This window comes from Bos mutus, chromosome 3, assembly GCF_027580195.1.
Source record: "Bos mutus isolate GX-2022 chromosome 3, NWIPB_WYAK_1.1, whole genome shotgun sequence".
Classification (NCBI taxonomy): domain Eukaryota; kingdom Metazoa; phylum Chordata; class Mammalia; order Artiodactyla; family Bovidae; genus Bos; species Bos mutus.
This window is the reverse complement of record NC_091619.1, coordinates 63618819-63635122: the sequence shown is the minus strand read 5'-3', so window position 1 is coordinate 63635122 and position 16304 is coordinate 63618819. Positions and strand designations below refer to the sequence as shown.

At 36.9% G+C, this 16304-nt stretch overlaps 1 protein-coding gene across 4 annotated transcripts in view; it reads right to left on the bottom strand.

The window, feature by feature from the left end:
- Positions 1-16304, bottom strand: part of ADGRL4 (adhesion G protein-coupled receptor L4) — a 144655-nt gene that overhangs the window by 60251 nt on the left and 68100 nt on the right. For 2 of the 4 annotated variants that reach the window (XM_005906648.2, XM_070367803.1), the window contains exon 3: positions 4628-4780. The exons of 1 other annotated variant lie outside the window; for it this stretch is intronic. In XM_005906648.2, the coding sequence (XP_005906710.1) occupies positions 4628-4780 (153 nt within the window). Of the gene's footprint in view, positions 1-352; positions 474-4627; positions 4781-16304 lie in introns of all 4 variants that reach the window. One more of the 4 variants, XM_070367802.1, reaches the window with a different exon arrangement.

The window sequence follows — 16304 nt, the reverse complement described above, 5'->3', positions numbered from 1 at the left end:
ACACAGAAAACGTGAAATCCTTGGGTTCTACTCATTTGGTTTTGGAAAGTCATACTACTGAATGCTTCAGTTTCCCCACTTGTGAACAATATCTCTTGGGACCTGGGCACCAGAAGTTCTATTTTACTGTGATTCAAAGGAGAAGAAAAATAGGAATGATGCTCAATCTCACTCAAAGACTTCTCCAAAGGATTATTTCATCTGTTTAAAAGAGTATTTCAAAAGACTAAAGATAAAGAATTTTGCTTGGGTAATTTCTTGTCATGTGCTGGAGGTTTTCCTTATATATTTATAGATGTTCTTAATGACTATAATTGGGCTTCCCAGGTGGCACTAGTGGTAAAGAACTCACCTACCAATGCAGGAGATGCAATCCCTGGGTCGGGAAGGTCCCCTGGAGTTGGCATAGCAACCCACTCCAGTATTCTTGACTGGAGAATCCACATGGACAGAGGAGCCTGGTGGGCTAAGAGCTGGACACAACTGAAGTGACTTAGCACACATGCAATCACTGTAATTACCAGATATGTCAAATTCAAGGATTAGCTAAACTTTCAAATCATAGGCAGTACACTACAAGGTAAAACACTAAGGTAAAAAGAAAATAGAATTATGCTTCTCTGTTCAAATTCCCTGAAGATTATCATAGTTAACAATGAAAATTACTACAGGACTGGAAAGAAAAAAAAACAAAACAGAAAAGAAACAGTTACTCTGCTTCTGAGAAAAGCTTAATCTTTGAGGACAACAAAACTCGTGAGAATAACAATTTTCCAGAGAAAGATTTTTTTCATTGAATGATCCATCAAACAAAACAGGTGGAAACTGCAGAACTCAATATTGGATGGTATGCATGGTAAGTTGCTTTAATTGTGTCCGACTCTGCGACCCCATGAACTGTAGCTCACAGGATATTGGATATTGGGTTTTAATCTAAGTTATTGTGTTTACTGAGCTCTTAAAAGAGCTAAAAGGAGAATTAGCAAAAATGTAGGGCTCTTCCACAGTATCTCAATAATAACTGAGTATTGGGAGGAAGTCTTAAATTACAAATGTATTCAGTTTAGTCGCTCAGTCGTGTCCAACTCTTTTGGAATGCCATGGACTGCCACATGCAGGCTTCCCTGTCCATCACCAACTCCCGGAGTTTACCCCAACTCATGTCCATTGAGTCGGTGATGTCATCCAACCTCTCATCCTCTGTTGTCCCCTTCTCCTCCTGCCTTTAAACTTTCCCAGCATCGGGGTCTTTTCCAATGAGTCAATTCTTTTCATCAGGTGGCCAAAGTATTAGAGTTTCAGCTTCAATATCAGTCCTTCCAATGAATATTCAGGACTGATTTCCTTTAGGATGGACTGGTTGGATCTCCTTGCAGTCCAAGAGACTCTCAAGAGTCTTCTCCAACAACACAGTTCAAAAGCATCAATTCTTTGGTGCTCAGCTTTCTTCACAGTCCAACTCTCACATCCATACATGACTGCTGGAAAAATCATAGCTTTGACTATATGGACCTTTGTTGGTAAAGTAATGTCTCTGCTTTTTAAAATGCTGTCTAGGTTGGTCATAACTTTTCTTCCAAGGAGCAAGTGTCCTTTAACTTCATGGCTGTAGTCTCCATCTGCAGTGATTTTGGAGCCCCCCAAAATAAAGTCTCTCACTGTTTCCATTGTTTCCCCATCTATTTGCCATGAAGTGATGGGACCGAATGCCATGATCTTAGCTTTCTGAATGCTGAGTTTTAACTTTTTCACTCTCCTTTCACCTTCATCACGAGCCTCTTTAGTTCTTCTTCACTTTCTGCCATAAGGGTGATGTCATCTGTGTATGTGGGGTTATTGGTATTTCTCCTGGCAATCTTGATTCCAGCTTGTGCTTCATCCAGCCTGGCAGTTCGCATGATGTACTTTGCATATAAGTTAAATAAGCAGGGTGAAAATATGCAGACTTGACGTACTACTTTCCTGATTTGGAACCAGTCTGTTGTTCCATGTTCAGTTCTAACTGTTGCTTCTTGACCTGCACACAGATTTCTCAGGATCTTAGGAAGCATCACTACAAACAAAGCTCATGGAGGTGATGGAATTCCAGTTCAGCTATTTCAAATCCTAAAAGAAGATGCCATGAATGTGCTGCACTCAATATGCCAGCAAATTTGGTAAACTGAGCAGCGGCCACAGGACTGGAAAAGGTCAGTTTTCATTCCAATCCCAAAGAAAGGCAACACCAAAGAATGTTCAAAGTACTGCACAATTGGACTCATCTCACAGGCTAGCAAAGTAATGCTCAAAATTCACCAAGCCAGGCTTCAACAGTACATGAACCATGAGCTTCCAGATGTTCAAGCTGGTTTTAGAAAAGGCAGAGGAACCAGAGATCAAATCGCCAACATCCACTGGATCATCAAAAAAGCAAGAGAGTTTCAGAAAAACATCTACTTTTGCTTTACTGACTACACCAAAGCCTTTGACTGTGTAGATCACAAATGTATTACCCTACCATAAAATGTTGGCTTTCGGTCATCTTTGTGTGTGTTTTCTCTGTGCTTATGATTACTTTTTCTCTAAATAAGAATTCTTTACGTTTAAGAGATACAGACAGAGAACTATATATCCCTCTGTGGACTGAGGTGTATCAAAAATAAACATAATCAGATGAAAAGACAAATGCCTTGTAGAGACAAGAGGGAATGGAAAGTACAGTTAAAATTGCATTAAATTTCAGTAATTAAGGTGTTCCAAGTTAGATTATTTCATTAACTGAAAATTTTCTAGTTATATAGCTACAAAGTTAGAACTTTACTAAAGTTAAAGATATGTACACATTATATAACATTCTAAGACTCGAAACATGAGTTTAGGTTTGAGAAGAACAAAGAGCAAGGTACTATACATTTTCTGGGAAGGCTTTAATTTCTCGAATATATTGTACTGATGTAATCCAATAAAAATTTTTGCTGCAAACAATCCAGATAAAATCATAATTCAACAGAAAGAGATTTATTTCCTCATATTTTACATCATGTATGGCCTTGTAAAGTTTGATTCACTATATTTGCATGATCCAGATTCATGTGTGAGATTTAAATGGTCACCCATTTGAGATTCCTGTGGAAATATCAGTGGCATTCTAGGTAGAAGACTGTGGTTTTAACCTTCCCTTTATCCTAAATGTGTGACTTTTCACTTCCCTTGGCTATAATAGGAGAATATGATCTTCCTTATTTAGGTGAAAGAGAAAACGCTGTGAACTCAAAGTACACAAGACAGGATAATTTCTTTGATACAGACATTTCAATGAGAAATTCTCTTTGAACATTATCTCCTGACTTATCATGTGTGTTTGCCTGGAAAATCCCATGGACGGAGGAGCCTGGTAAGCTGCAGTCCATGGGGTCGCTAAGAGTCGGACACGACTGAGCGACTTGACTTTCACTTTTCACTTTCATGCATTGGAAAAGAAAATGGCAACCCACTCCAGTGTTCTTGCCTGGGGAATCCCAGGGACGGCGGAGCCTGGTGGGCTGCCGTCTATGGGGTCGCACAGAGTCGGACACGACTGAAGCGACTTAGCATAGAATAGCATAGCATAATAATAGCATTGCCAGACTTCTCCTTAGCTCACTGATGAGAACTTTACTGGGGCTGATCTAAAGCTTTAGTGTGACTGGATGTCTCTCATTTAACTATGAAAGGTAGAAGCAGTACCTTACCCCTGCCCATGGTGCATGTTCCGTCCTGAGCTTATCTCATATCTAGTCCTGGCTATGTGATCAAACTCTCAGGGCCTCAGTTCATCCACTAATTTTATACATAATTGTCAATTATAATCATACTAGCTACTGGTAAACTAGGCAATTTTTAGAAACCATGATTAAGATGATTTATAATTTGTTTTCAAAGTTAAAGTCTTTGGTTCCAGAGAATCTGTCTCTGAAAACTGTTCATCTTTTCTACAGTTTTCTACAATTTTTTTCTCAGACTATAGTATCTGATAAATCAAATGTGTGACCAAAATACAATAGAATGACATTAAAAAATCTAGATACTCTCTCACAATATTTTACTTAGGAATTGAACTGCAATTACTTTTATCCCTCCAGAAGACACTGTAGTTACTTCTAAATAGGTCGGGGTTCAAAAAAACTGAATGCAGATCTTAAATGTGACAAACTTTCAGTGGGCAGCAGCAGTGCTGCCTAGAGTGAACATCACTAGTGTTCACAAGCAATGACTATCTGAACACTTTCCAGGAAAACATGGGGCCCCTCTCAGAGTGCATATTTATAAAACCATTACTATCTGGTGATACTAATAGTAATTTTCTGGAGTGAATATATCACTTTAAAGTGTAAGTATTTATTCCGTTATTTGCCACCTTGCTAGATCTCATAACATCACAATTTTTTTTTTTTTTTGTAAACTGATATTCTTCGTCTTATATTCTTGGATAAATATGCCATAGTAACTGATATCATATTGGAGAATTAAAAGAATTAATGAAGATTCTGAAAGTATTAACAATGGGGGTACAATCGACTGACAGAATTTGATTTGGATATTATCTAATCTGTGGAGGTATAAGCAATAAAAGATAGGTATAAATTTTAAGATAGGTAGCTGAACTTACCTACGCAGATGGTTCCATCATTAGTAATAAACTTGTCCTGGTTGTTGCTGGATCTGAAACCAGGTGCACACATACAGTAATAACTTCCCTGTGTGTTCGTACAGTTAGCATTTTCACCACAGGATTGCGTTAAATTTCCACACTCATTATCATCTGTGGACATATCAATTTAAAACATTATTCTTGTAGAATTGAGATGGATTCCTAATATTTTCCATCAGTTTTGGGGAATTTTCCCTGTTAAATAGTATAAGGTATGTGATATTATTTCTAAGAAAAATTGATAATAAGAATTCACGTTACATACTTGATTATTCTTGTTTAAATGTAAAATCTTTGCAGTTACAAAGCAAGGTAGAAACTCTTACTGCAAAAGCACTAAACAGAGCTATTGAATTTTATTGGATTATTTTTCAAATGTTTACATATAATTTAAATATCACAATATTAATAAATATCTTATTGGTGAACTTACAATACTCAAGTCAATAATCAGTCACAATAATACTCACAATAATCAGTCAAAAGCATACCATAAGATAAAAATGAAAAATCAGAGATTAGAAATTGATTTTTTTAATCATTTATCATTTATTTTTGTCACTTACTCTCCAGAAGAATTTTGTGTTAACAGGTTTGTATCCCTTCATTTGTTAATATATCTATTTGTTATCATATGCATTGTGTGATATATGAAAGAGTATACAAACAGAAAAAAATAATATCATGATCCACAGTCCTTATCCTTATACTCTTATAATATAATTTATCAGAGAAGATACATAGATTCATAAATCTTTTTTAAAAATTAGAAAGCAGATTCATATTACCTGTCCAATGAATGAAATAAAAAATAAATGGTTCTCAGAAGTAATTACGATTGGTTGGAGGAGACATTAGATCCCCTTGTGTGCTGAAATGTGCGTCCCAAAAAGATATACTCAAGTCCTAATCTCTAGGACTGTGAGTGTGACCTTACTGGGAAACAGGGCTTTTGCAGATATAATCAAGTTAAGATGTTCAGTTCAGTTGAGTCGCTCAGTCGTGTCTTTGCGACCCCATGAATTGCAGCACACCAGGCCTCCCTGTCCATCACCAACTCCCAGAGTTCACTCAGACTCACTTATTTAACTTATATACAGAGTACATCATGAGAAACGCTGGGCTGCAAGAAGTTAAGATGAGGGCATACTAAATTAGGAGGGGCCCAAGAGTGGTGTCCTTATAATACATTATTACATAATATAATGGTGTCCTTAGAAAATTCAGAAATGGAGCCACGGAAGACAAGGCTATGTGAAAACAGTGGCAGAGACTGAAAGTAATGTAGATGCAAGCCAAGGAGTCCCAAGGACAGCTAACTAGAAGCTAGAAAGACATAAGCAAAGATTCTTCTCTAGGCCCTACAGAGAGTGTGGACCTTCCAACTCCAGGATTTCAGACTTCCTTCTAGAACTGCGAGAGAACAAACCTGTGTTGTTTCAAGTCACAGAGTTTGTGCTAATTTCTTACTGCAACCCTAGGGTACTAATAGACCCAAACCGGCTAATCTCGAAGACAGATAAGTACTGATTAGACAGAGAGAAGCAAAGTAATTAAAAGGAAGGTAAAATCTGGGGCAAATATTCAAACATAAGGGTGACTGAGATGTTTCTGAAGGCTGAGGGAAGCCTAATCAGCGGGCCCAGGGAGAAGTCATAGGGGAACATGTATGAATTGAGTTTGGAGAATGTCTTGAATTTTTATTCTCCATTTTAATCAAACCAAGGTTAATCTGGGGGATTCCGGGTAACTCAGCTGGTAAAGAATCCGCCTGCAATGCAGGAGACCCCAGTTCAATTCCTGGGTCGGGAAGATCCCCTGGAGAAGGGATAGGCTACCCACACCGATATTTTTGGGCTTCCCTGGTGGGTGGCTCAGACGGTAAAGAATCTGCTCACAATGCAGGAGACCTGAGTTCGATCCCTAGGGTGGGAAGATCCTCTGGAGGAGGACATGGCAGCCCACTCCAGTATTCTTGCCTGGAGAATCCCCGTGGACAGAGGAGCCTGGCAGTTACAGACCATGGGGTTGCAAAGAGTCAGATTTGACTAAGCACAGCACAAGGTTATTTTTAAAGATTTATTTATATAACATTTAATTTATACACAGGTTATTGAACACATATATTGATAACTAAGAGTTGGAGGTTTTCCTACATATTTCATAAATATTACTTCACTTATTGTTTACATACATTCTAAGAAGCAAGTGCCATTATTACTCTCTTTAACTGATGAGGAAAATAAGCCATAGAGAAGAAATGTAACTTGTCAAGGTCACATAGCTATTTAGTTAGAGCCTAGTAGTTTGGTCCAATGCCTGTTCTCTTTGCTGTTGCATCCTGCCGCCTCTGCAAGGATAATTTTACAAAACAAATATATAAGGTAAGAATGTATCTGATGGATTATGGGTCTGTTTTGAGAGAGGAAAAGATATTGAGGTAGAGATTTCAGAAGAAAAATAGAAACTTTATTTGTAGTCTGTCTCTCACTTAAATTTTATTTCCATTTAGTCATTTTCAAACATTACAGATATAAGTACAGAAGTTACCATATGACAGACAACTAAATGTGAAGTCCTCTTTTTTTTTTGTTTTCAAAAATTACTACTATGGTCACGGCAGGTAAGATTTGGAAATCCTATTTTTTTTTAAGATATTCAACCTATGAGGCTCTATTACACAATTTTATTTTATTATCTATATGTTTTATCACTTTGACTTAGTATATTAATAGGCCAACTGCTACAAATACATTCAAACATGTAATGATTCAACACAATAAAAGATTCTTTGCTGCTCTAGTCAGAAGCCAAAGTTAGTATTCAGGTTGATGGTGTAGCTTCTTGCATAATGGTTCAAGGACCCAGACTTGCTTCATCTAATGGCTCCACCACCCCCATCGGGCCTCCACATTGTCTGTATTTATCCTGGTGGGGAGCTGGGTTCAAATAGAGCATAAGAGAGTAATAAGCCACAACTATAAATGGCACCCATCACTTTTATCCACATTCTATTTACCAGAATTCATTCAAATGTCCACATCTAACCACAGGGAAGCTGATGGGTGTAGGCCAGCTGTGTGCCAGGAATAAGAAAGAAGACATTTTGAACAGCTAAAGTTCTCTGCCATACTTATTCTTTCACAAGTATGTGCTTGGTTGCTTCAGTCGTGTCCCTGCGACCCTATGGACTGTAGCCCGGTGCCTCCCTAGAGGCTCAGCGGTGAAGAATCTGCCTGCAGTGCAGGAGCCACAGGAGATGTGGGTTCCATCCCTGGGTCAGGAAGATCCCCTGGAGGAGGGCTCATATACATATACAACATGCCTATGAGGCAGGCATTATTGCTATTTTCAAATAAAAAAACCTAAAGTATAAAAAGCTAGATTAATGTGATCAATGGCACACAAATAAGTGGCAAATTTTGACTACAGCCTTAGGTATTCTGACTGTCAAAGAGATCTCACTCTTCTTAAGTACTATGCTATAAAAAGAGTTCATAATAGCTATTATTTATTGAGTGTTTGTTGTATGCTAGACACTGTGATAGGAAGATTACCATAAAATGGAAATACACTGTGACCACCTCAAAAGGTTTCTAAGAGATTACAAGGGGTTCATGAGCAGACAATGCTTACAGTGGTGCTTAGCATTAGTATGCAATATACAGGTATATTATTTTCTGTATACTGTTATTATTATTTAAGTTACTAGAAATATGATCCAGTTACACTCCACTTAAAATTCTTAACAGCTACTTGGCCTTTAATATGTAAAATAAGTCCTTCATAAGTGACCGAGACTTATCCCTTCTCGTGAAGAAGTGAGCTTCCAAAGTCTGGAAATAAGTTTAAGTTGCTTATCCTTAGATATGTATAATAACAACTGTATTCTTAAAATATCTATAACAAAGATCTCAAAAAGTACAAATTCCATTAGTATATGGATAGAATATATCCACACTAAATACAAAGAATAAACATCAAAATTTGTTTCCTTATAACATTTTTACAAATTCCAATAATACAGTTCATGATAATTTATTGAAAAGCCACTGGGAAAAAAAAAAAAAACCTATTTGTAATTTTATTACATGAAGATAACCACTCATTCCATTTTAAAGATAATTCAGATTATGTAGACTCTCCACTTCTTTTGTATATGGCTTTATATAGTACTTTATTTTAAAGTTTTAATATTAACTTTATTTTGCTAAAAAATATTCCATGTTCTTAAAAGTCATTCAAAACATCAATAAAATGGTATCATTTCATTTTGACATAGGAAAAAAATACAATTTACTTATAATATATCTCTGAAATAGACTTTCAAATATTTGAGACCTGACCTTGACTGTTACCCATGAGGTTCCAAGCTCAACAAGCGAAACACCTTTATTGCTCCCAGAATAACCTTCAATTCAGGCCTATCTCACAGTGAACTGTAGGACCCTGTGTCAAATTCATTTCCTAGGCCTGAGGCAGGCCTGTCCCTACAACAAAAGTGGAAGGCTCTTTGCTCCAAACATAGGCCTGAATCTACTTTCCTCACAGGACCATTTCATTTGTGTATAACCAGTTAGTAAGAAAAACTCGTCAGTCTATGAGAAGCAAGATCATTCTCTCCAAAGCCTAGAGCAAAGCTAGGCCAGGCCTCACACCTAGTATCTTCTTCACGTTAAGACTTCAGGCCTCTTTTCATTTCTCCATAGGCACCTCTCTGACATTTTGGGTTCAATTCCATTGTTTCCTCAAAAGTTCTAATTTTCAGTATGTGGTCTGATTTACTCTAAAGTGAGTAAAAAGCTAGAGTACCAAGAGAAGACTTTTGAGCTCCCCTTAGAAGCTTCCCTGGTGTCTCAGACGATAAAGCATCTACCTCCAATGCAGGAGACCTGGGTTTGATCCCTGGTTTGGGAAGATCCTTTGGAGAAAGAAATGGCAACCCACTTCAGTACTCTTGCCTGGAAAATCCCATGGACGAAGGAAGCTGGTAGGCTACAGGGGTCACAAAGAGTTGGACACGACTGACTGACTTCTCTTTCTTTCTTTCTTTACAGGCCAACAACTTGGAGACGTGTAAATACAAAGATTGAGTTCTCAGAAGCTTCGTTAGGCCAGGCAGGTGGGTGACTTAAGTCTGATTCCACCAGGAGCCAGACAATAGAAGGAAGTGTGGCTTATGATACAGGGAAGCACACAAATCTAAAGGATTTAAAATTTCAAAAATTTGAAAATCATATTTAAAATTTTTTTCAGATTTAGCATTTGGCTAGGCATTTGTCACCCCTAAATTAAAGCATATAAACGTTGAGGGAGTTAAGTAAATTTGCTGAAAATATGATAATAAAGTAAGAGAAATAGAAAGGCCATCATATAAAATGTTGGAGTTCATACTTTATTAACATGTGTGTATTAATTATTAATTTATCTATTCTGTATACAGATGTACTGTATAACTTTAGATGACTATATGCACACATATACTCAGAAAGCAAACATTTATGTCTATATATTCATTCAAAATAAATTAGACTAGTTTATTAAAATTACCTGAGAGCATGTCACAAATTGACACAGAAGTATCTAAATCAAGTTGAAGAAAACTACTTCATACACATTGGATTTGACTCAATCATTCAGTTACTCAAATATTTATGGAACTTCCCAGTTCCCAAATGTGAATATGTCCACATTGGGAAATAAGTAAAAATTAATCAAAAAGTCAGGATCTGTGCCCTGCTGTCAGAGTTCACATTCTAAAGCAAGTTAACACAGAAGCATGTAATTGAGTTCTTATTAAAAGTTTCAATTTTTATCTCAAAATTTGACTCCTTTCACAGCATACTGGGAGAAGTTTATATTAACTTTAAAAGGAATTGTGCTCTCGGATCAGTTATTGGTAATATAGAAAATGATGAAGATTGCATCCCTTGTGGTCTATAGCTGCAAAAATGATATGCAAAAATACAGAGGAAAAGAATTCACTAGATCTGAGTTATTGGTCAGAATCCAAGAAAACCAGCCATTTTATACCACCTGATTGTTTCTGAAAACAAATTAATGTACCAATATATCATTTGATTTCAATTTATTTTCAAGTTTTGGGTAACACATTAACCAGAAGAAAAAAAACAAACAAAATAAAAAACAAAGATTCATACTGACTTTTGTGTTTCTCCCTACTATGTAGTCTTGAGCACTTGACCTCTTAGCTTTCTTATCAAGAATTTGGAAATAAAAACATTTTCTAATCTATCTCCCAATCTTCTGGGCTGGATATATGATATAGGCGAATTCCCTAAATGGTCTGATTCCAATCTTGTTCCTTGAAATACCACTTATCTGAAAGTAACCTCTTCTCTTCCCCCAAGAGAGTGGAGATGGGCAAAAAATTATCTTTGTGAAGTACTATATAAATTTGAATTATTTAAATAGCTTTAAACTTCCAGTGTCTAACATAACAAAAATTAAGTTTCAAGGAGAAAATTTATTTGAATGAGTATAAGAAAATATATGACTGTTTCTTTTGTGCTCTTATCTCCATTGTTTATATCAATATATCAGTTTAGTCACTCTCTGTGATGTTATATTTAATTCCTTGTAGGATTATAAAATAAATATTTAGGATTTCACTTGAAAAATTCATTTTAATACCATTAAAGAGAAGACACATTATTTAAAAATGATTAAAAAATGTTAATAAGGAGAAATATTTGGCATTCTTTCAGCAGAAATTCTTACTGGCTCCTGTTTAACACTCAGCAAGCTGAGCACTACAAGAACAAAGACACACACCTGAACATATAACAACAGGATCCATGGCTGCTGGAGAAGACAGACAAAACCTCAAATTATTAGCATGTGTTGTATATAACAAATAAACAAGGTATTTAGCCGTATACTGGTAACTCAGAGAAGCAATGGTTTCCTTAGCAAGTTTTCAGGATAAAAGGGGGAAGGTTATTCTCAGAGGAGGTTTAGAAAAGGAAGAGATGATTAAGCCAAGCATTGAAGTATAAGAATTAACACAAATGAAATGGGCTCCAACAATCCATTCAGAACAAGGGAAGAACTCACCCAAACGCCTGAGGCCTGCAGGAAGAGAACAACCATCAGGCTGCCCAGGTGGCTTAGAGTTTAAAGATCTATTTACCAATTCAAGAGAATCAAGAAACGTGGGTTCAACCCCTGGTTTGGGAAGATTCCCTGGAGAAGGAAATGGCAACCCACTCCTGTATTTTTGCCTAGGAAATCCCATGGACAGAGGAGCCTGGCAGGCTACAATCCATGGGGTTGCAAAAGGGTTGAATAGCGAATAAACAACATATTGTGGAACACTGGGTAGCATGGTAGAGACTGTAGGGCAAGATTCTATGCAGATATGTATGGTCTAAAGTGGGAAAATGCTTGCTAAACATTTTGGACTAAATTCAGTGGGTAAAGGATGAGCATCAGCAGATTTTATGTAGAAAAATCTGATTTGATTTGATCTCAAAACAATTTTTGAAACATAAGGAAAATGAGGTAAGACCCAGGTAAACCTGCTAAAACACTGTAAGACATGAAAAACTAAACATAGTCAAGAAGAAATTAGTAAAGTGGTTAGATCAGATATGTTTAAGTGTTAAAAGTCAGTCATCTGGTGATGGAAAGGAAAGTGGGTAGGATTCAACTAGATTAGGCATAAACTGGAAACTGTCATCTGGATGACTACCATCTGATCTTCATATTCTTTTTTTTACTTATGTGACTTCAAAATTTTTCACAGTAAAATAATTTTAAATTATTAGTGTGGCTTGGAGACTAACTGGATATGAGTTAGTTGGACAGAGGAAGCAAGGATGATCCACGGGTTCTGATTTGGAGGGATTTGCTGGGTATATTGATTCACGAGGACAGAGAGAAGCATAGGAGGAGAAGCTTTGTGGCTAAGAGCGAGTTCATTTTTGGACGGGGAGACTTGTTTAATCACAAGCTGGAGCTCAAGACTCCCTACTTCTCTTCCAAAGGATGGGTCAGAACCAGGAGCCTGGCAATTATTAGGCTCCAGTACTCTTGTCTGGTAAATCCCACAGATGGAGGAGCCTGGTAGGCTGCAGTCCATGGGGTCGCTAAGAGTTGGACACGACTGAGCAACTTCACTTTCACTTTTCAGTTTCATGTATTGGAGAAGGAAATGGCAACCCACTCCAGTGTTCTTCCCTGAGAAACCCAGGGATGGGGGAGCCTGGTGGGCTTCCATCTATGGGGTCGCACAGAGTCCGACACGACTGAAGCGACTTAACAGCAGCAGCAGCAGCAGTGCAGGGAGCAAGCTTGCTGTCTCCTTTGCACTCATCTCTAGATGGATCCTTTCTCCTGACTCCTCCTGCTTTGATCTCAGTAGTTTGAACGAATTCTACCTTGGCATTATCACACTCCCTTGTTTTCCTTTTTTCTTTCTTCCGTTGTTTTTTGTTGTTGTTGTTGTTGTTGCTGTGTTTTTGTATGATTCTACTTACTTGAGTTTGCTTCCTTAGGATGTGAGAGTAGGTAAAAAGGACCAAAGGAGTCCCTTAACCTGTGTTTGGTCTCAAGGTTGACCAGAAAATTCCTTGGGGTTCCACATGATTCAGTCCAGCCTATCAGAAAACTACACAGGGCTTTAACATAACGCATAACCATCAACCACAGGTTAGTTGAGTGCTAACTAAGCTTCCCAAAAACATATGCCAGAAATATCTCCTCTCAATATGTTTTTGGAAAGCTTACTTAGCACTCAACTAACCTATGGTTGATGGCTAGTTACTTGTTTATTGTGGACTTATATTAAAAACTAGATCAGCATGATTTGTACCTCATAATCTGAAAGAAGAGAGAAAATATTTTTCAAGTATTCTGCTAGATGGCTCATTTAAGTTTATTTAATCATTATAATAACACAATGATTGATATGATCCTCATTTTACTTACTAGAAAATTAAAGTTGAGATGGGTTAAATCATGGTAGTTTAGAGAATCTGCTGTACATGGTTTTTATATTAATATTTAAGATTGCCTGACTCTAAAAACCAAGCTATATCTTTGTATTGTAGGGTGAGGTGTATTTTGTAAAGTGTGCTTCTAAACAAGTCATAGTAATGGGTATCTAATTCTCTAAATTCAAGAGTGATACTGTAGGAATGACACATTTTGGGCAACAACCATACAATTATATTACTTCTGTATAATAAAGTAGAATTTTACTGGTTTTATAAGTCACTGGCATTCCAGAATGTGAACAAGATTTTTGTTTATATTCCATTTTTCAATCAACTGACCATAGGTGTGGTAGAGAAAATATTCCCCTTTCTTTTTCTAGCACTTGAAATATTATTGGCTGGGCTCAAATTGATTATAACAACTTGAAAGCCAGAGAACTTTTAACAGCAGCATCCCTCTTACACACATTTTCCCTCTGGACACGATTGCCAGGATTGCTCCGTAAATTTGAACACTAAAATGACTATAACCATTATGTGATTTCTTGTGAAACAGGCCCTCTAAGTCAAAGGTGGAGCAATGCAGAAGCTTCCCCCACCCCTCCCCCCCCCGCCCTATTTCTCCCCAAGGCAGCCTACTGGGCTCATTTGTTTTCAGTAACACTGGTAATTCTCTTCTCATATCTAGCACTCTCTAATGAACTTAGAAAAATCTTCCTTACGAGTCCCCTCAATTATAGACTTCCTACAGTTTATCTTTTTCTGGGGAATATGAAGGTAAACATATAGTTATGAGGTAAGGGGAGGAAAAGGTCAGCAGAAGAGAAAGAAAAAAAAGCAGAGCTGCAATGAAACTAGAATGAGTTCAGTCAGTCAAGAAAAGTAACGGAGCTATTGTTTTCACACTGGAACTGTCATTACCAACCGTTCTACAAGACAAGGAAAGGTATCAAAGGAGAGATGTGGAATTATACCTTTTTTCCCCTCTGGGAATTTCTTCTGTGCCTGAATCTTTAAGTGCAGCCCAGACTACACATATGATATACACATAAACCACCCCTCCACATAAACATACTGACATCTGCAGAATAATTAAGAAGACAGAGAAAAAAAATAAATTCAATAGTGAAGATATACTTCAGTACATTACTTCCTACATTACCACTGTTGACTATAAAACACACAGTATAAAATGTACATTTCCCATAGCCATACAGTTAGTAAGTCTGATTTAGTAAAATAAAAGTGAGATACATCAAATGCAAAATATGAGAATTTATCATGGTAAAGACAGAAGAATTACACAAAAATAAAGGGTTCATGATGGGTATTTAGTATTAAAAACAAATTTTTAGTAGAAATGTGTTTGTTAAATTGTTTGAAGCAAGAAGTATCGTTTGAAAATTTTCTGAAAGGAAAAGTGTGCCTTTGACTATGGATCAGATTTTGCAAATGCTATATAAACCAGAAAAGAAAGATATGTAGGAGGGTCTCTGTCGCTCTTTTTTGCATTTACTTATTTTCTGAGGGAAAGAACTTAAGAAAATATTCTAATTTTATACTACTGTCATCTTTTCTGTCCCCTCTTTCTCAGAATTGTTAAAACACACGTTTTAGAACAAACAAGCAAAACCGAGTATAAGAAAAATAGGCAAATAGGAGAAAAACAAACCATTTTATTTCTCTAGACACTGGAAACCACTTCTCTTGTTCATTTGATACAAATGGTGGGATGAAAATCCTCATACATGTATTTTAAATTATAAATCAATTATTCTGAAGTTTTTTCATTTCACTCTATCAATTCTAATAGTAAAAATGAATGATACTCACATATAGTCCTTCTGGTGCTGTTGTGATGGTTATGAAACACTTTTAAAGAAAATAGCTTTATTGATTTTTGTTTCTAATCATTAAATAATATATATTCAAGGGGAAAATCAAATCCATGACAGAAAAATCATGCAAACTTGAAACTGAGTCCCCTGAAAACTGAGTTTCCCTGCAGAGTTTGTAATAAATCTCTCTATCCCCCTTCTCTATAACACTGTCTTGTTCTGCTCCTGTTCTCCTTAGGATTGACAAGTATAAAAGAAAAGAGGGAATGTGAACCAAGAAGGACTCTGCAGGGGCCTTTTTAGGTACAGTAGCCCTCAGTATCCCTGTTTCTTTTTGTAGAGAAAAGGTTTTAGACTCCTAGTTTTTCCCCAAGTTCTAAGGAGCAGATTCAAGTACTTACTGATGCAACAATAAGTCATAGGACTTAGTTCCTCCAGAACGGACATAGATAATAACCTGAATCCTATCTTTGAGTGGTTCTGCAGAAACTAAGACCTTCTACCCATCAGAAGATGGTGATTGCCTGCTGACCACAGAACACAGACCCAGACTGGTTCTGACCAAAGGGCTGGTGATTAAGATTTCTGAAACATCACCCTGCTGCCTCACCACCAACCAACCAGAAGAAGGTTCATGAGCTGAGCACGCATCCCTGCTCTCCTTGGTTGGTGCCCTTCAATAAATGCTGTACTTTCTTTCACCGTAAGTCAGTAGATTGGCTTTGCTGCACTTTAGGTAAGCAGATCTAAGTTTGGTTCAGTAACAAGCTCTTGGTTGCTAAAGAATTTACCAGTTTACAAAGAAAAACAATTAGAATAGTATCAGAATCTTGCTAA